General features: G+C 35.5%; 1 protein-coding gene and 1 long non-coding RNA gene across 2 annotated transcripts; both read left to right on the forward strand.

The window, feature by feature from the left end:
• The first annotated feature begins 1,231 nt into the window (after positions 1-1,231).
• LOC130614641 (uncharacterized) lies at positions 1,232-1,923 on the forward strand. Its single transcript, XR_008975926.1, has 3 exons — positions 1,232-1,475; positions 1,737-1,766; positions 1,875-1,923. It is a non-coding gene; the product is annotated as an uncharacterized LOC130614641 (long non-coding RNA).
• A 17,103-nt stretch (positions 1,924-19,026) lies between these two features.
• LOC130613512 (uncharacterized) lies at positions 19,027-19,643 on the forward strand. Its single transcript, XM_057434846.1, has 3 exons — positions 19,027-19,093; positions 19,207-19,342; positions 19,424-19,643. Exons 1-3 carry the CDS (start codon positions 19,027-19,029, stop codon positions 19,641-19,643), a joined length of 423 nt encoding a protein of 140 aa, XP_057290829.1.
• The last annotated feature ends 2,428 nt before the right edge of the window (positions 19,644-22,071 follow it).

Below are 22,071 nucleotides of genomic sequence, written 5' to 3' on the forward strand. Positions count from 1 at the left end.
CCCTTGAAGTTTATGCATTTCAAAGAGGATCTTAATTTATGTGTTTGCAATCACATTGATGTTTATCTAGAGAGGAGCTCTCCCTGGAGAGGTGAAAATTTTCAACTCCTTTTGAGCTTTGTGAAACCTCATAAAGCGGTTAAACCTTGTACAATTTCAAGGTGGATTTTAGAAGTCCTCACTCTATCTGGCATAGATACCAGTACGTTCAAGGGGCATTCCACTAGATCTGCTTCCTCCTCCAAGGCAGTAGTACAGGGCGTACCTATGACCGAAATATTGAAAAAAGGTCACTGGACTACTTCTACAACTTTTGAAAGAACCTATAGAAAGGAGATCCTAGTTGAACCTGAAATATTCGAGTCTGCTGTCTTGACGCTTTGAACAGAGGTCCTGAGTAATGACTTTCAGCCTCAAGGCCTGAAAGGGCGTTTATCCAGTATTAGATCGGGCGGAGATTTTATGCAATGAAATTGAGGATTGTGCAAGGGCGCGAAGCGCCCTCAGTGCAATCCCGATTTTATAAATAAAATCGAAGCCAACGATCTAATACTGCCCACCCACCCAGGCTTCACAGCCACCTCGTCATTTATTTATTTACTTTTATTTATATTTCAGGCAGAGGTTCTTTTCGTGGTGCATACCGTGGAAATCGTGGTCGCGGCAGTACATAATCTGTATACTTTATTTGTGAAAATATAAACAAACTTTCTTTCATTATGTTCTTTTGCATTCCCATGCCAAAATCAAGTTTCTGAATTGGCTCATATGCGATTTTATGTTTGTAGTATCAAGTCAACTCTGATATAAAATAAAATCGAAGGTCCTGCAGTATGTATTCATAATGACTTTCTTACTCAAGGCGTGAAAGGGCGTTTATCCAGTATTAGATCGTTGGCTTCGATTTTATTTATAAAATCGGGATTGCACTGCGGGCGCTTCGCGCCCTTGCACAATCCTCAATTTTCTAATGCTTGCGTTTTTTCTTTTTAGGTGAAGCACAAAGTCCCATGGCTTGCCTTCCCGTGGCGTGCTTCGTTACGTGAATTATTTCTATACTAAAAGAAATAATTCAAACTAAAAGTCAGGGCAGTGGCATGTTAAAATGATTTAACCGTCAGTTACAAGCTAAAAAATAGTCTAAAAGTTTCCACTGTTTCATACAAAACATGTCACTATAAAAATAAAAGAATTAACCTTTTTGTCAAAAATTCCTACGTAACCGGAAGTGCGTTCTTTGTTGGTCCCATTATTAGCTACTATTTTTTCTTAAGTTTTTCTTAAGTTTGTTTTATTCTTTATGTTTATTTTTAACCAAAATGTCTATTGCTTTGCTTTTTGTTTATTATGAAAAAACTCTATATTCTTAACTTCTACTTACAGGTATCATAGATAAATAATACTACTAATACTAATAATAATAATGGATTCAGATGAGACGATGGACATTGAAAGATTACTTTTAAATTCTCAAGGTATCTTCTTCTTACCTTATTTTGTTTGGGTGACACGTAATTCTTATAGAAAACATACTTTTTGGTTTTAATGTAAATAACTTTTTAATTTTAAGGTTTTTTTGTGAAAATTTACAGAATTTTTGTATCAATTTTCCCTAAAATTTCGTGAATAAACAGCGCCAATATTAACATTTTATGTTTCTTAAAAATAATGTTTTTTTTTATAAAGCAATGCGTAATACTGTATGCATTAATTTTTATCCTCTTTAATTTTACCAGAGCCTAAAGAAAACAGTATACAAGAGAACGGTAATTAATTATTATTAACACCGTTTCTATGTCGTGTTTTTATCTTTGTTTTTTAAGTTATGTATATATATATTTTTTTTAATTTATTTACATATTTATACATTTTAGTATTAGCTAACAAAGATAACCAGAAGAGTGAGGAGAGTGAGAAGGATGGACCCAGTGGTGACAGTAAGTATGTTATAAAAAGTGATGTGTATTTAATAACTACAATTATTAATAAAAGTAATTGTTTTCCTCGCATTTTAGAATCTGATTTTACTTACAAAAACTTCCTGGTTTACAGGAAAAGTCACCCTGGGTCTAAAACAAAACGTGCTTTTAAATGCTGGAAGAAAAACGGTGGCCAAGACTATGAGGGGTACAATCGGGTACCCCAAAAAACGTTTAAAAAAATCAAAAAAAATATTTTAAAAAAACAAATAAAAGACACACAAAAAAAAGTACGAATATTACATTTTCTGGGCACTGTGAAATCGGGGAAATACATTACCATTAACTGGTAATATCTACCTGTATTGATACCAGCAATCCAAGCAACAATTCATTTGTTAATACTGTTACCAGTTTTGGAAATGTATTTCTCCGATTATAATATTTTATTTTGTTTGTTTGTTTGTTTGTTGTATATATATATATTTATATCTATATAATAGTTAAAAAGAAGAAATATAATAATAATTATTTATTTATTTATTTATTTATTTATTTAATTATTTATTTAATCAGTTTTTATATTTAATATTTGTAGTTAATAGAAATTATAATTTTTTTATAGGACAACAGTTATTTTAAAAAACCGTTAACAGATTTTGTGGGCCTCTAAAATTATGCTGTTTTGTTTCTTTGTGGACAGAAACACAGCTTTATCCATTAGTCTTTTCGAGTCATATAACTAAAAAGCAGAGCTATAACTGTATTTTCTTCATTTAAAAAAAAAAACAATCTCATTTGTTATGGATTTTTTCCTATTTTGTTAAAATTATTATAAGAGATAGGAAAAATTGAGAGAATGTAAATAACATTTTATAAAAATAAATAAATGCGCCCTCTTATTAACGCCCCTTCTTAAGCAATGCCCACTAGAAAATCTTTAAAATTTATTTAACGCCCAAGCCGTTCAATGAAGAATACACGGAGCAGCACCAGAAGTTTCAAATTCAACAAAAAAAGATTTAAGAAGATTAATCCTTTATATTTTGCCAGTTAAACATTAACTGTAAAACAGAAAATCCTCAATCATTTTTGACAAAATTTATTGTAATTGTAGATATATGTTAAAATATTGTTACTTATCTAATGTCAAGTTTTTTTTGTTCCATCTAAGTTGTTACCTTGACTAATGTGTTGTTTTTTACAGTTAGCATGAAAAACGGGTTGATGACGTCATCAAAAAAACTTTAAACCCCAATATCTCTGCAACCGTTTGTCAAAAGTACATAATCCTATACATTTTCTTGATCTCCGTTTCAACAAGCTCTATATGATAACGGCAACAAATATACAAATTTCTAAAAAAAAATTTGTATTTTATGTGGACGTTGCTGACGTCAGCTAATTTTTAAACCCATATATCTTATTAACCGTTCATTAAGAGCGCATTATCATATACATTTTCTTGATCAGCGCTTCAAGCTCTACACAATGGAGGCAACATGAAAACAAGTTTCTCAATTTATTTATTTTGTATTTGCACTGCTGACGTCAGCAAAAAATCTAAAACAACCTATTGTCCTTCTGCCTAAGTGGATTACTCCACGGGCCTTATCGACTAGTAGACGCTATAATAGCTAACATAAATTACTACAAGTCTACATCTCCCTTGTTCATCGATAATGTTTTCTGCTCATAATTACAGGTATATAAACAAAACAATAACAGAACAATGGTGTTCAAGAAGAAAATACCAGTTGAGATGTCTGTGTACTTGTAATATCTCCACCAGGACAGTAGTATACCAATAAAAAGTTTAGTGAAACGATGTAAACAGTATTCGCAGGCGACTATCTACCGACATGCTTGTGGTTCGACACATCCAACAACAAAAAACACGGCCCCAAAAAACGTGGTCGCAAGTCAATTTTGACGGATCAAGACGAAAGAAAGTTGCTACTCGAGATAGAAAGTTACGAGAAACGGAAGGAAACTTCACTGCAAAACGTATTAAACAAGAAGCCGGCCTTAGCGTGTCCGATAGAACGGTACGACGGACTCTCAACAAAAACGGTTACCATTATTTACAAGCACGGAAAAAGGGACTTGTGTCAATCAAAGATAAAAAACAACGAACACAATTTGCACGTCATATGTTAAATAACTATCGGGAAGATGTCTGGACGCACAAAACTGGATTTTACTTAGATGCCACGAGTTACGTGTTCAAAACGCATCCACTTAATCAAGCACGTGCACCAAAAGGGCGTGTATGGAGATTGCCATCTGAAGGATTGACACGTGGATGTACAACAAAAGGATCAAAAGTTGGACATGGCGGCAAAGTCGTTCACTTGATGGTCGCAATCAGCTACGATAAAGGGGTGATAAGATGCGAACAATACCACAAGATGAATGGTGAGTACTTCAAGTCATTCATTGATGATAACTTCATGGATATGTTTCAATGTGCACAAAAGGACAAGTTATTCATACAGGACGGAGACCCTAGTCAGAATTCAAAACTGGCTAGGGATGCTATGAAAAGTGTCGGTTGTACGCTTTTAAATTGATTGTGAGATAACAAAACAGCAAGCTGTAATGATGGAACTAGTCTACTGACTCTTTTGTTTTTGAATTGTAGAGGTTACACCCTCTAGAGATCTATATTAAGTGCAAGATCTCCCCTTTTTACAAGGATAGTCTGCAGAATCAAGGTAATTGAACTAAAGACCCTCTATATACACTACAATAGTGAAATGTCATGGTGAGAGACTCAAATATTGAAGGAATTTGCTTGAACAGAGAAAACTGATTGAAAAGAGATCACTTTCATGGCTGCATACATCCTGGTTTCATACGTGATACATGAGGTATACTTTTTGTTGATATGTTTTCACATTACATATACACTTTTCATTGTTTTTAACAAAATATACTTGCAACTGATCTGTTGAAATTTGGGAAAACTATATTTTTTTCATCTTTAGTAGCACCAAAAGAGAAGCAAGCAGGTGAGATTTAATTTAGTTACTTTTCCAAAATAACCCCATAGTACCTTAGTGCCATAGTACCCCATAGTTATTTGCTTATTTGCTATAGACAGGTTGTTTTTCATCGGAAATTGTAATTGACATGTTCAAAGTACATGTTTTTCTTTCTTTCGGTACCGTAACTACTTTCCGGCGTGTGACAACCTCTTTCAAAATGGCAGACGCCATTATGGTGGGGATGGGCAGCATGTACGAAACAGAATTCATCCAGATACCCTTATCAAATGCCAATATTAGTGATAATGACATGGACTAAAATTCAGATAATGATAGATACAGTGTAAACAGTGAAAAAAATAAAATGTTGAAAGCAGCAATTCGGATGGCGAAAACAATAAAGAATAAAAAGCCCTTGCAGGCTTAAAGATTTCGAATTCGTAGCTTGCGTTAAAGTTAAAGTCAAAAATGTTCTTGAATACTGCCAATAAGTGCATGAGGATCCTGCCCCTAAAGAATATGCTCATATAAAGGAACACAATTCTTCCTTTTTCCACGGAGGTAATTGTCACAAAAAAATAAATAAACAAACAGACAGAGAGAGTAGGACAGGACTTCTGTAAAGGGTACAAGGGTTTCGACTCATATTCCTGAACCAAGGTACCTAAAATATCTAGCTGAGTCACCTCAAAAGAGGTCTGCGAATAGTCTTTAGCAGGAACTAGACATTTCTTTCGTCCATAACTTTTCATCTGTCCTACTCTGTACCATATTCCGCTTTTATGACAAGGGGGTAACATATGAGGAGAATAAAGGAAGTAACAATACAACCTACTAGGGTCCCGTATGAATGAAATAGCCTCTTTACCCTAAATGTAACCTTATTTAATACTTTTATAACTTTTAAATAATTTTGTGTTAACTATGTGGCAAAAATTGAGATATGTTTCGGGTACAGCCCTATTTATTATTTTTTAACACAAAGCAAGCTGGCCTGAACCCTGATTGGTGGTCCTTTCCGTCACAAAAAATACTCGAACCTGATTGGTTGCATTATACGTCATTACAAGAAGTTGCCCCCGCAACGGAAACGGCATCGATGGCGTTTTTTGGTCAAAATTGCCGGACGAAGAAATAAAGAAAAAGGAGGAAAATCGGCCGGTTTTAATAAGAATTCGGATACGATCCGAAATCCTAATAAGCGAAAACAATGAAGAATAGAAGGACAATGAGAATGAGCCATCTTCTGATGATTCTAACGATGATGTAGGATACATAGCTGCCATTGGTCCCGCAGAAAACAGAATAGTTCCTGAGAAGTGTGGGGAAAGCGATTTGTTTGTGATGAGGCTTTGCAAAAGGCCTAGAAAAAAACAAACATTTAACATTTTGTTTTTTATGACAACTATTTCTCATCGCCTGATCTAGCTGTTTACTTAAACAGACAGTAAGGGATTTTTGCTGTTTCCCCTCTTGCAAGTGTAGTCGAAATTGTCTTATACCGAAGGATGAATTAATGAAGGAACCAAGAAAAACAATGATCGACCTTGTTATCGAGAAATCCCGAATTGTTATCACCGTGTGGGTAGACAGTAATCCTGTGTTATGCTGTTCAACTACCTTGGACAACCGATCAATGTAGCAAATACGATCGTTCACAAAAGAAGAAAATTGATGTTCCACGACCGACCAGCAGCAGTGGTGACATACAATAAATTCCTGGGACATGTCGACAAGTGCAGAAAGAGGTATAAGAAACAAGGTCAAACTTCAAATCATTCACTGGAAAATGGAACACTCAATCGAAAAACACAATGATAGAAATTATAACAGATTAGTGTGGACCTGTATCAATATATGAGAATAAAATAAAATCGACTGCAAATTTTATGTAATTGTATTGAAAGCATCTTCAATCATTAGCACCTCCAACTATTGGAAAATATGATTTTATAATACTTCATACTTATAATAATTTATCGATAATATGCCATCAAGAATCAGATGAAATACCGGTTCACCAATCAAGCCGACAACAATGGTAGTGGAGCGTTTGACTTTCAATAGATGCAATAAATAAAGCTAACGAAGCTCTATTCATGTAAAATTAAGAATCAATTTCAGAAATCCCTGACAGGGTGGAGGACCTACAATAAGAACAACAAAGTTATGCTGTTAAACTTAATACTTAGAGGATAAACTTGGATTTCAAGTGAACCGACCTATGCATTTTACATTGGTTATCAAAGAAATTGAAGGCACTGTATCAACATGGGAAGAAATAAAAAATCAAACTATCCAACATTATACTCTCTGGGACATAGTTGCAAGGGGGGGGGGGGGGGTATTTCACTTAAAAATGTTAGAATAGGGGGGGGGGGGGGTCTTCATAAATATAAATGGGTAGGATGTCACTCAAGTGGGGGTGTTAATAATAGATAGAAGGTATTACAGCTTAAAGAAAACTGTTGAAAGAACACAATAGAATGTATGGCATTATAAAAGAAAAGTGGACCGACAATGTTCTTAGCAACCCAGAAAATTCTGTTGACAGTACTGCATACCCAAAATGATTATGAGATAACAAAACAGCAAGCTGTTGTGATTTGACTAGTCTAATGACTGTTATTTTAAGTGGTAGAGGTTAAACCCTCTAAAATGTCTATGCAAAGCAAGATCTCCATTTCTTAATTAATTGAAAAAGCAACCCTCTGGACAATACAAATAATGTGCACACAACAATATTAAAAAATAAATAAATAAATAAATAAAAAACTGTAAAAGGAATGACATCGCAACAAAAAAAACATATACTTACATAAAACGTACATATATGCAAATAAATAAAAACTATAAAAAGGAGGCAAACAACTACCTCTGCGCCATGTCTTGTGAACCTGGCTGTAGCTTTACATGTGTTACGGGATCCCAACATTCAGCCTCACACAGGTGATTGATCCTTAGGACCAGCCTTGGTCAGGACCAGCCTGAAGTTACTGGTGTGGCAAACAACTACCTATGCGCCATGTCTTGTGAACCTGGCTGTAGCTTTACACGTGTTACGGGATCCCAACTCAACCTGTTAGGACTTTGGAAATAAGCTCGAGGTTGTACTCCTCTAGAGAAAATGCCGCTAAAAGCACAATTCTCCCTTTTTACAACCTTAGGACCAGCCTTGGTCAGAACCAGCCTGAAGTTACTGGTGTGATATGCGTGGCCGTAAAACCACGAAGACATGAAAAAGAAATTTCACACTCCCTTGCAGAGTTTCTTACAAGAATAGTTCTGTTAAAATTGCAGAAAGTGCTGCAGGTGAAGATGTTAAAAGGGTCATTTTTGGCGTGTTTTAACTGACTGTGTCATTGTATAATTGCTTCTTAAGAAAAGACAAAAGTTTTATGTTAGGCCAATTGTTTAAAATTCAATCTTGTTTTTTTTCAATTTTGGATTTTCAAGTTTCCACTTTCCAATTTTGGATTCACGACTATTTTCAATGTTCAAATATTTTTTAAATTTTATATTTTTATCTTGACGGGTATTTAGGTACGGTCCTTTTTTCTTCTTTTTGTGTTTCATTTTTTCACACACAACAAACAATACTCCGCTCCACGGCACACCATATAAGGTGTTAGTGTTCTACGTCATAATTGTTGTCGGAAATGCACGCGAATTCAACCAATAAAAGGCGCATCGCACATTGTTACAACACAACACAGTCCGATAAAGCTATGAATCCAACGTTAAACTTTCGTATTGATAGTGAAAGAGGAATGAATAGGACATTAAAAAAATCGCAAGTAACAGTAGAAGGGCTTGATATTTAAGGTATATTAATCTGTCATCTGATGTGGCTTACACCCTTAAATGAACCTAACCTTCCTTCGACATACACAAATCATGTTATAGCTTCAAGGCAGACACAGTTTACCTTACAGAAGATTTCGGTAGCTCTGAGTTACAGGATATCGAAGGAACGCTTAGCACATAGATGTTATATTACCACAATTTGGGATCTTCCGAACTCAAGCGAGAAGAAGCACTCCTGGGTAAAATATCTTTTTACTTACTACACATCTTTTTACATAAGAAGAAACAATATAAGAACATAAAAACATTGACTAACAATATAAAAAAAGTTAAGAACATTTTAGGTTTTAAATGGGTTTCTAATTCTATGAAAATATTGGTGAAATAATCAAAGAGCTCTTTTTCTTTTCATGAGGTGAACGTCTAAAGAAAGGTTCAGTATTTTTTTAAACTCTTTAATTGTGATTTCTCTGGATATAATTCTGCACATAATTTTGACAAGTGAAAAGTAAAAACACATAAAGTGACATTTTCTTTTTATAAAATTGATTATTTCTTCATGTGGTGATTAATTTTTGCCTTTATAGCTTTTTATTTTTACATATAGCTACGCTTCTTCCTGCTACGACAATTTCGGCAACGAGAAAACGAAGTAATGCTTTAACGGAGACGTTTTCATTGAAGCTCATATTGGCGGAAGCCAAAGGCAAAAAAATAAGTAATTATTTATGAGTAATTATTACGTTTTTAACGCTAACAGTTGTAAAGCAAATCATACCGCTTATAGCTGAGGATGATCATGTGAGAATGGTGTATGCGCAAATCAACAAAAATAATGCAATTCACGCAAAGTATTCTGCTTGTCTTTAATCTTTGTACGCTCACACAGTACCTTAAACACCAATTTTACCCAATCTTTAAGCAGAACATCTTTCCCCCCGTTTTTTGTACACCAAGTAGATGCACATTTTTTCACGCCATCCAGGATGCATTTCTGAGCTGCTTGCCATTCAACTGTTTAAGGTTCTGTGTGAGACCTCCTGTCATTATATGACTTATAGTGTTTGTCAATAAAGGGGGATCCTTTACAACTACATGGCAAAACAGATGGGGACACTGTTTAAAAGAGTTGATGTCAAATTTAGAAACAAACTTATTGAACTTATTGAGATTTTTGAACCCGTGGTTTGTGTCAGGTTGTAAACCACTGTTGGCGTTTTAAAGATGCATGCATGAGACGGAACACAGCTTCCAATAGTTAATTCTTTCAATAGCCTTGCTATCAAAAATACATGACAAAAATGTGATGGTGGGTTCTTTTAGGTTTGAAAAGTGTTGGTTTGTATAATTTAAAGTCAATGAAATCGAGTATGGCATAATACCAATGAATGCTTCATACACGTTCTCAATATGGAGAAAAAAATGATCAAAATTTTGTATTACGGATCACTGACGAACATAGATCAGCAGCGGTAAATAAAACCGCTAGGGTAATATATTCCCTCCCCCATTTACTTTGTGATTTAAAGTGACCAAAATGTGGCATAATAATTTTATTTATTAACTACTACTGTGTTCTTAACTAACCTTGCCAGGCTAAAACACAGCCTCCCGTCCTCTTTTAACTTTTAATGATGAGGTGACACAAAACAGCTAGCTGCAATATTACTTGCCAATTGACAGTTGGTTATACATTATAGTTAAAGGCTGCAACCCTCTGAAGATTTTAGTAAAAAAAGCGAAATCTCCTTTTTTGCAAGGATTTTCATAAAAAGCAGAAAAATACAGCTGTTTATGAAAGTAGACTGTTTAAAAATATGGAGAATCAAAATAATCAGAGAGCTAAAGAAGAAAATCAAAAGGATCAGCTGATAAATTTTAATGATGGTCATTCTCCTTTGGGGTTGAATGCCGATCAGGGAGATAGCTACCGAGAGTTGCCAGATGGAACTCCTCAAAATGAAGAAACAGGAGAAGGAAGTACACTATGGGAAAATCGCAGATGGAGGTTACTTAATGGATCGAAGAAAGTGAAAAAAAGAGAGAAAAAGGTCAGAGTTCCAACTCCAGTGCCTCTCCTGAAAAAGTCAGAGAAAAGCTTGAAAAAAACCCGAAAAATCCTATTCTTCGTCCTTATCATCTTTTTCATGGAGCGCTTAGTTAAAAAATGGTCAAGGTAAATAGTCTGGCCAAGCCCATATACAACTTAATTTAGACAATTTAAAGCAAAACTTAGAACAAACTGTGGTAATGCTAGGACAAACTTGCAATCAAGCTACCTATTACAGAAGATATCATGCTTTGCAAGCCTTGTCAAATGGTTCACATAATAACTCAAAGGAAACACTGAGAGATTTAGAAATGTTTTGTGAACATAGTTGACGTTAGATTCCCAAGTAACTTGGTCAATTCTAAAATCGAAACCCCCTGTTTTTGATACATACCCTTGCACAGTCGCGTGATTTTCGGATTTTTTGTTTGAGGCAAAGAAAGTGTCATGAGCTTTGACTAACGTTAGGCCCTAGAATTCTGTTTTGGGTTGGGTCCAGCACAGATTTTTTCAGAAGTTTAGAATGAATCCTCAGATGAAGAACACAACTGTGTTGTCTTACATTATGAAGATGGGGGGGGGGGGTACAAGGAACCTGAAAGTAATACAACTAAGCAACGAAATTTGGGAATATTATCTGATGCAGGGGAACACGATTACTGCAGAGTACCTGCCAAGTTCCCTAAATATCAGCGCATTGGCAGTCACAGAACAGTCAGGATTTGTCAAGGTGTTTCAACAGATATGTCGTTAAAAGGGTACTCCAGGGTTGGATTTATTCAGCTCTTGTCTATCTCATTAATTACTGATGTACATAGCTTAAAGGGCGGAACCCTTTAACTATCGAACAGATGCTCTGCAGCAAACGTGGCTATAATCTATACTCCTTTATGCATTTTCTCCATTTGCCCTGATAAACAGGGTGCTAAGCAAGGTAAACTAGAAGAAAGTTCTAAAATGATGATAGTAGCTCCATCATGTCCATCTCAAATATCGAGAATGTTGTAGGGAGACCACTTTTATTACCAATTTAAAACAAACTGTTGACAGATGCAGTGAGGAAACCCCATCCCCTAGTAATCAACAAAACATTAAGATTGGACAATTTCAGGCCGAGGTTGAAGAGAAGGTATTTTTAAGAGATAACAATAACAAGTCTAATAACAAGTCTAATGACTGGTTAAACCCTCTAGATAATTGAAAATGCAACCCTGTGGACAATTCAAATAGTGTGCACACAACAATATTATAGAAACACTGTAAAACAAACGACATTGCAACAAAGCAACATATTGACATTAAACATTTATATACAAATAAATAGAAACTATAAAAGAAAGCAAGCAACCACTTTGGTAAACTTCTTATGACTACTCCATAAGACAGTGAAGAGTAAGCAAACTCTAAGTTCACGGTGGACTGTCTGTAACAGTAACCCTCCCTTTTTAACTGCTTTAACGTCACATCTTAACAATGAGCCACAGCTGCGATCTTTAATGAATGCCCAAAGTAGCACGCTCCTAGGGTGGCGAAGGATTAATGTTGAATGGGGTCTTTCTAATGTAGAACATCTCATGCTGCAAGGCCCTTAAGAAGGCGGAAATGTCAACAGCAGTGGAAGACTTAGACAGCATGAACAGGCTGAGCATATCAGGCTTCAAAAGAGGAGAAACAAGAGAGGATTCTAAAGCACAATGTAACCAAAATAATAGGATTGCAGTTAATGATTGCAGGATGAAATTGGCGTAACAGGTGTTTCCCATTTTTTTATCACTCCTGTGTGAATTGCTTTGCTGTATGTAGGTAAGTCTGGGCCTGGTTTTTTAGGTGTATTTGGCTTAGTTACTGTTGGTTGTTTGGCTTTTGGCATTAGAGAAGTCGGCATCTAATGGTTGGTTTAAACAGGAATGTGGCTATGTTCATTCCACAGCTTTGTATTTGGGTCGCTAACCAACAAAATCATCCAATCGCAGACCGGGATCAAACTCAAATTATGCCAAATTATTATTCCTTACTAAGTGTTCATAAAAGTCCATTATTTATCTATAAATACATTTCTTTCTCTCTAGAATCTGTCAACGAGCGTTTCAGAGATGCAAATGTACAAGAAATGCGACGCATGATTGGCACCAAGCTGCCAAATGCTCCCAGTCAAAAGACCAGGGACATAAGGGGTACCTTAAATGTATAAATTTCCAAAAAAAACATATGGATGTCATTTATACATTTAATATATTTTAGTTTTATATTTCTTCTGAACTGACCTTTTTTATTACTTTGAATATTTATTTTGTTTATTTCGGCCTTGCAAGCGTTACGACGAATTTTAACTACTAGGAATGTTCATTAGAATTTTTAAGGTTATTCTTTCCTATGTCCTAAACTTAATATGCTTAAGATTTTTCTAGAGTTCCAATTTATGCTTAAATAGTATTGTAAAAGACGTCTTTCAAAGCTCTTTGTTGTGCCAGCTGGAATCATTTATCCTAGAAACAGTGCGCTAGCTGGTTCTGCAGACAACAAATTGATCCAGTTTCTTGTAATGTAAACAAAGTTTGGCAATATTAAGGTTATTTAATTGAAAAAGGGTTAGCTTATAGAACAATAAAATGTCACAGATCAGCTTTTCCGGTCTATAATCAAACAGTGGATGGGATCCAAGTAGGGCAACATAACCAGGTATGTGCCCTGGTAAATGGTGTATTTAAAATTAAGACCCTCTAAGCCTAAATGCTTTTATTTGGGATGTACATTTAGTGTTGAATTTAATCAAGACTCAGTGGTCTTGTCGTCAATTATTAGGTAAGTATCTTTCTTATAAAGTAGTAATAATCGGCATTAACATCTGCTTAAGAGCATCTGTCATACACTATTTAGATATTAGATATATTACTAGGGGTACAGATAGATAATCATTACATTCCAAAAATTGCGTAAGACCTGGAAAAGGAATCTTTGCGTTGTAAATGCTTCATATGCGTAAGTCAAAAACACAACAGGGGTCTAGTGGTCACTAGACACAATTATTACTTAGTCCCATTAAACCCACCTGTTGAGGTAAAAGAGGAAATTTTGAACATTGCAGCAAAGCACAGTGAAATACTCAACCTGTTAAGTTTTAGGGTTAAATCATAGAGATTTTGTTCTTCCAAAGTTACTGCCCAGAAGACAGTTAAACCTAAATGACGTTATCATACTTGTTTCATCAAGCAAATTCGTCCCGTCATTAAATGGTGTTGGAAGCGTTATATATTCGTCAAATTAAGCATACTTTGAACACAAAGGACGAATATAAAAGTCATACATTAGTTATTAAAATATAATGATGAACGACGTCTTCAGGGATGTTGGCAATAGTTTATTATAATTATTGTTTAAAATCTGATTTAGATGTGTTATAACATTCGTTAGTATTTGTTTTTAAGCTGTGCATAAAATAAATAAAACTGTTTTTAAACTGTTATTTATTTGTTTTCTAGAGAATAAATCTGATGATGAGTTACAAAAACTCGAAATATATTATTCAATAAAATTGCGTTGTTGGTCATTAAAATTTCCCGAATAAATCATTATGCCACAATGTTTTTTTATTATCTTTCAAAAAAAACAACACACATACACACAAAGATTGCACACCAACCTTAACACCAAACGGTTTGCCCCCAAAGCCTTAACAAAGGGTGTCAGGTTTCTATGTGGGGCACCTCTAATCCGAGGTCCACTAAGTGATCAGGAGGCCCTTGAATTATCTACTGTCATCAAATATTCTTTTATCTGCCAAATCTATTTGAATATAACACATGGGTTGACTAGGGTAGTAAGTGGGGTGATGACACACAATGACAAGACTTGTAGGAACCTGTAAAAATTGTACTAAGCAAGTCAAACTCACTTGCTAGGTGACGTTTTAATGTATATTTTTTAAATTTTTCTATTTTTCTATTTTCATTTTATTTTTTATTATTATAAAAAAAAAGACATAGGACAGTTTGCTGTTAATTTCCTTCTGAACGTTACATTGTGTCACAGCTCTGTCATTGTAGTGAATTTCCAGCCTTTAAATCTGGAACGTACTTAGACACACAAGGGTCGACAAAATCTCTTAGTAACAGATGTCCACTGATTTTGGCAAATTTGAGAACAGATGCAAGACTTTTCAAAGAGGACAAGCCTCATGCCGAGAGAGATTAAGAGTAACAAAGCACGTAGAATATAGGGAAACGTTGGAAATTGAATGATGTAGTTTAAATGAAAACAGAAAATCTTTGCTCTAGTTTTGTGATAGTAGATAGAGGAACTTGATAAATTAATAATGGCCAGCGGATTCTGAGAATTAACAGATGGTGTAAAAACCAAACCTTATGTACTTCTTTATGAAAAGATGTCTATAGATAAAAAAAGGTTTACAATACAGCAAGCTGCACTGATGTATCTTGTGTACAGGGACGGTGGTTGTCAAAACCGGGGTTAGGCTCAAAGAAGAAGGTGCCGAATACACTTTCCTGCTTCTTACAAGCATGATTACTGTCCAACTTGGACCTAAAACTATTCTTTAAGAAAATCGTAAAGAGAGAAAACAATCCTTCTATCACAAACAATACGACACAAGACAAAATGGACTGGTTACAGATCAAGCACAAATAGGAAAATGTATATGTCAAAAATATAGAAGGAAAATAATTTACAAAGAGGTGGCAAGCCACTGCAATGATGAACTCAACCTGTTAGGTCTTTGGAAATAAGCTAGAGGTTGTACTCCTCTAGAGAACATGCCTCAAAAAGCACAAAATATTAAATAAGACCCTCCTGTGCGCCAGAACTTGTGACTCTGGCTGTAGCTTTCCACATGTGTTACAGGCCCCCAACACTCAGCCTTACACAGGAGGTTGTCACGACAGGACCGGCCTGTCGATGTTTTGACTAAGGACAGCAGGGTTGTCCTATAAGTTTGTCTTTGGCATCATTTAGAAATTCGTATTGCAGCAAAATCAGACAAGGATGAGTTTATTGTTCTGCCTAAAAACCTAAGTGGATTAGAATGAATGGATGGAATTTTTTCGCTCCCAACTGTAATCAGTGAACTTTGGACAACTTTGGCAGAAATGAGATAAAACTTATCTTATCGTGAATGTCTTTAAACAGATAAATTTAAAATTATTCTTAACGGAATGTGTTTGAGGTAAAGCAAACAACTATCTGTGCACAAAGACTTGTGACCCTGACTGTAGCTTTCCACGTGTTACGGAGCTCCTATACTTAGCCTTACACAGATAATTGTTGCTGTGGACCTGCCTAATGACAGTACCAGCCTGTCGTAACTGGGGTAATATGCGTGGGCGTAACACCACAAAGACCAGATAAGAAAATCTAACCCCCTAGCAAAACTGCTCCTAAAATGACTAAGGGCAGCAGGATTGTCAATCCTGAAAGCAAAGTGAGAAAACTCTATTAAGGAAAAGTTAATTAAGCAAATTTGAGCAACAGGCAACTCACCTTACAAATTAGTTATGTTGTTAGCATGGGCTTGGACTGCTCGTTTTCTCAGCTTTGATGTCTGTTTCATGAGAAAAGCAATTAGCGTTAATACTTTTAGTTTCTCAAAACTTTGAGTTAAAGACGAGGCAAATCCCTGGTAGTTCTTTTTGAACTTTGTGTGGTACAAACCTCGGACGAATACTTATTCCGCACCAAAACGTGGCGTGACAGTGGTAAAACTCAATTTTTACTTGGTTGTATTAACCCTTATATCGAAGTGAAGAGTTGCACTGGAAGCAGGCATTGATGTTTCTATTTTCAAGGCACCTTTAAAGGGATCCTAACATGAAAATATAAATAAATATAAAACAATGAAAAAGAGTAAGAAACTTTTAAAAAACATGCTCTTACTATATGTAGATTACTGATGTGTTTGTTATTCTTGAAAACATGCTGCATTCATAGGCGCCATTTGTAGAACAAACTCAACCGCGTTGTATTCTCGGTTCCAGATTACTTTTCTTCAACAAATGCTGAGACATAAGGTTATGTCTCGCACTTTTACAGGAAATAATATTGTGAGTGCATCAGACGAGAAAGTTATAATAAAAATTGAACTTCAGCCTTCTTCCTCACATTCGAATCGTACCAGTAAAACATGCACACACAATAAAACAATCTTTTGGCCTTTGTCTATTAAATGTCTGGAAAAGCCACGTGTTAATTAAAAAAGTTTGTTTTTAAAAACCTTAATTGCGGTTAAGAACATTTAGGGACTTATAGACATTATGGTTCATTGTGCAGCTGTTAATTGTCATAATCAGCGTAGAAACAATAACTGCGTTTCGTATCATCGCCTTCCGAAAAACCCAGACTTGAAGAAGAAATGGGTGCATACGATTGGACGAACTAATTTACCGAAAGAAAGTGCTCCTCTGCTCTAATCACTTTGAAGAAAACTGTTTTGAAGCTTCACTTTCACTGAAATTGCAGTATTGTGGGCATGAATTTGACAAGAAGAAAGTTAAAAACGCTATACCCACTGTGTTTAGTCACCGTGAGCCATCAAAACAACGCAAAAAATCCATTGAAAGGGAAGCACAGCGTGAACAGGCACAGGTTCAGAAAATTTGAAAATTAGTGTTGGCGTACTTGTAAAGCATTATATAAATAGTTACTCTCAAAACTTCTTTATTAGCTAATCGGGGAACTGAATCATGTAATCATTCCGGATGACCAATTCGAATTCCAGTTAACGGAAATTAGCAATTGTACAGATGTTGACAAAGGGGTAAATGTTGTTCCCACAATAATAGATGTTTCAACTCAAACCAATAATGGTTAGAGACCCTATACTAAAGATGCGGAAACAAGCACATTGACTCTGCAACGTAGCGTTCGAAAACGCACAACAAAAAGTATAGGCTGTCAATCCGTCAATCAAAAAGATTTGTTGTCACAGATTAGATCGATTGCTGCTTCGATTTTAAATTCTACTCTGTCTCGGAAGTCTTCAAATTCGGAAATGACCAAGTCCAAAGTTAGAACTTCGCAAAACCTGAAGAAAATAAATTACAAAGAGGTGGCAAGCCACCACAATGATGAACTCAACCTTTTAGGTCTTTGGAAATAAGCTAGAGGTTGTACTCCTCTAGAGAAAATGCCTCTAAAAGCACAATTCTCCCTTTTACAAGGATTTAATTAAAAAATATAAAAAATAAAAAGGACACAACACATTTGAAAAGATGAACAGAACTTTAACCAAGGGCAGGTGGGTTTCGACCCATATTTCTGAACCTAAGTACCCTGGATGTCTAGCTGGGTCACCTCGAAGAGGTCCGTGCACGGTCATCAGCAGAAACTAGACATCCCTATCTTCCAGGGCGAAAGTAATTGGCGATGCCTCTCCTCTAAAACCGATCTCGGCTGACGATATTTTAAGAAATAAGGTTGTTTTTAACAAGGCAACACAAAAAAATGTTGTCAGTAAGGTTTTGGAGAAAGATTATTCATATTTAAAAAGGATGATCCATGGATCCGTTGGGCGAGCTATGTTGGGAAAGAAATATCTTTTTCTAACAAAACGCGCATTCATGTCTCTTCAACAAGCATCTCTGGCAACTAAAACTGAATTGTTGGAAAGAAGAGAAAAGTACAGACGTTTTAACAACACTGTACCCTTACGGGTGATTGATGCTTAGGACCAGCCTTGGTCAGGACCAGCCTGAAGTTACTGGGGTGATATGCGTGGGCGTAAAACCACGAAGACATAAAAGAGATTTCACACACCCTTGCAGAGCGTCTTACAATAATAACTATGGATACAGCAGGATCGTTAACCCTGTAGACCAAGTGAGCAAACCTGGCCTCCCTACTCGACAGGGATCAGAGAACAAACAAAAATTTAGACGGAACTCTTTATCCACCGCTTGCATGCTAGGTTCAGACTCTTTTTCGCATGTTACGTAATGTGATGTCCTCTCCAAATTTGCTGATAATACAAAAATATATTTGAAAAAAAAAACAATAAAACATTTTGTAGTATAGTCATAATTATTTCATATATGTATTATCGTGATGGCAGCTGGAATAAAACTTTACCAATTTGAGCCAAAAAGAACAGACGAAGACGATGATTCAAATGAATCAGATTCAGATAATTAAAATATAGAAAATGAAAACGAATCGGTGGAAGAAGAAGAAATGAGGGGAAGGTTCGCGAGGTTAGGTCGAGTGGAACTGGAGGACGAAACATTGTGGTGCAAATGCAATAAATGCAAAAAAAATGATTGTCAATAAGGAGTGTTTGTGTTATCAAAAGATCGATAAAATAAAACCACTTCTAAACTCAGGTTGGGTTTATTATCTCGTTCTTTTTTCGTTAATACTACCCTTTATGTGGACAGTTGAGTATAGGTTAAATAAGCATGATGCAGCTATCTTATGTTCTAAAATTCTATTTTAGGCGTGCAATGCATAACGAATCTTGAGGATTTTCCACTGGTATGTCTACAAAAAGGGTTGTTGTGGGTAGTGCTCGTTAGCCTTGACGATCAAGAAGGTGCCCATATTCCCAGGTCTATAGATATTGCCCCAAATATGTAAGTTGTCCATACTAGATTTAGTGCCACATATGACAATGTTAATATCTATGTATCCATGTACTTATTATTCTGGTTTAGAACTTTCAGATATGCCGCCTATAGGCAGTTCACTTGGTTTTTATATGCAAAATTTGGTAGAGGTGTCAGGCGAGTTCTCCAATCATGCGTGGCTACAGCTGTTAGACAAAAGTTTCCTGAGTATAATGGCAGTTATAGTATTTTCAAAGGGAAAGATAATGAAGCCGATGTTATAACTTCCGAAATTGATGAAGCGTGGCAATGGAACTATTATTCCTAGTATTCATACTATTTTGCGGGTAGTAATACGAATAAGGTATTTTGTAAATAGCATAATAAGAGCAGTAATGAACTATGTATTATAACAAAAAAGGAAAATGAAAAGTATCAATGATTCTAGAATTTTTTTATCCAGCCCTTAGGGGAAACTTGAAACTGTAAGGGTACAATGTTGTTAAAACTGAGTGTTGGGATCCCGTAACACGTGTAAAGCTACAGCCAGGTTCACAAGTCCTGGCGCATAGGTAGTTGTTTGCCCCCTTTTTATAGTTTTTATTTGTATATATATATAAACGTTTTATGTCAATATATGTTGTTGTTTTTTGTTTTGTTGTTGCAATATTTGTATTGTCCAGAGGGTTGCTTTTTCAATTAACTTGGTTGTACGGACCATCCTTGTAAAAGGGAGATCTTGCTTTGCATGGAGATCTTTAGAGGGTTTAACCTCTACCACTTACAATAAGAGTCATTAGAATAGTCGAATCACTACAGCCTGCTGTTTTGTTATCTCATAATCATTGCCGTACAGTTTCCACTTACAAAAATCCACTTTTAAAAAGATCGTGTAGCAAAATCGAAAAGTAGGTAATGCGTAAACACGAAGTTTTCGCTAAAATACGATGGCACCAAAGGGTCAAATTTCAACTAAACTTTTCGGAACTTCTATTTAATTTTTCGGAACTCCTATTCAATATTCTAGAACCCCTATTCAATATTTTGGAAGTTTTATTCAAAAAATGTGAAACTTTTATGCATCCAAAAAAAGGTGAAATTTCTATTTAAAAAAATATAGCTAACTTCTTCTATTCAAAAAATTTGAAACTTTTATTCCAAAAATTTGAAACTTTTATTCCAAAAATTTGAAACCTCTATTCAAAAAGTTTTAAACTTTTATTCAAAAAATATAATAATAAATAATCAAATCTAACTAATATCTCTTTGTTAGAGAGCCAAATACCTTAATCGGACAAATTTTCGCGCGGATTTAATTTCGCGAGGTCAAATAAATCGCATTTCGCAAGGATTTAATTTCGCGAATTTAGTCTTTTCAAAAATTTCGCGAGGATTTAATTTCGCGAATTCAGGCTTTCTAAAAATTACGCGAGGATTTAATTTCGCGAATTCTGTCTTAACTTAAAACAAATTTTCACGAAACATTTAAATATCGTAAAAATTGTAAAGGAAAGAAAATGATTTATTGTCATCAGTATCAAGAATCATGCTTTTTCTTCCGAGTTACATGTTAAAATCTATTTACAAATCATCTTCGTCATCAAAAACATCAAAAAAATTCCTATCTTCATCCTCTTCATTTTCTTCGACCCATTCTTCTTCGTCGCTTTCGTCTTCGATCCTGTAATCACTGACGTATTTTGAAGCTGTGGACAAACCAGAAGAATTGACAGCCTGAACATTAGGTTCTTCATCTAACATTGGGTCGATGTCGTTAAACGGATCAAGGCTTGGTAAACCAGACATACCCTTGGCTACAGCATCCTTTATACCTGCTACTTGCCAACCCTTCAAGCACACCTGTTTCCCATCATCCGACGTCATTTCATTGTACATCTCAATAAGCCATTTCGCGTGTAACGGTTTGACAATCGAAAGCTTTAGTGCTACTTCAATCGTTTCGAGCTCTTGACCTTTATCCATAGCTTGGGTGATGTTTGGAATCCCTATGAAAATGAAGAGCTTGAATGTCGTTTTGAGAAAAACAAAATATTTGATATGTTCGCGATCAAAACATGTCGCATCGAAAATAATGAAACAATTGGTCATTTACCAAGGGAAATTTCTCGCCCTACCAAATATCTTTTGGATAGAGGGGCTACGGTTGTGGCAAAGCTGACAGCCACCCACTACAGAAGATCGCCTCTATTTCAAGGAGGTCTTAAAATTGCCTGCGAAATAACAGTTTCAATGCCAGCAAGTATCAAGGGGCACATGCTTCTTCGACGCTATCAAGATATGGTGGATGAATTATATTGTCAACCGAAGAATTAGGTCATCATGGGTTCGTTTCTTGAGAACAATGTTGGCCGTACCGAACCAGCCAGAGTAAAAAAACGCAAATGCGTTAAAAAAACAGTACAACCAACAGCAGGGAGCAAAGACATCCGAAACTTTTTTCAAAAGAGATAAAATAATATTATTTACCGTATTTTTTTACGAATTTTGTTGTAAGTTTTACATAGAAAAAAATAATCGAGAACAAAACATTTCACGGGTATTAATTTTCGCGATGGTACAAATTAAAAAAAAGTTCGCGAGGATTTAATTTCGCGAATTCAGGCTTTCTAAAAATTTCGCACGGATTTAATTTCGCGATTTGACTGTTTGCAAATATTTCGCGAGGATTTAATTTCGCGAATTTGGGCAAAATTCGCGAAAACCGCGAAAATTTCTCCGCGCGAAAATTTGTTCGA

Source organism: Hydractinia symbiolongicarpus, chromosome 11 (genome assembly GCF_029227915.1).
Source record: "Hydractinia symbiolongicarpus strain clone_291-10 chromosome 11, HSymV2.1, whole genome shotgun sequence".
Lineage (NCBI taxonomy): Eukaryota > Metazoa > Cnidaria > Hydrozoa > Anthoathecata > Hydractiniidae > Hydractinia > Hydractinia symbiolongicarpus.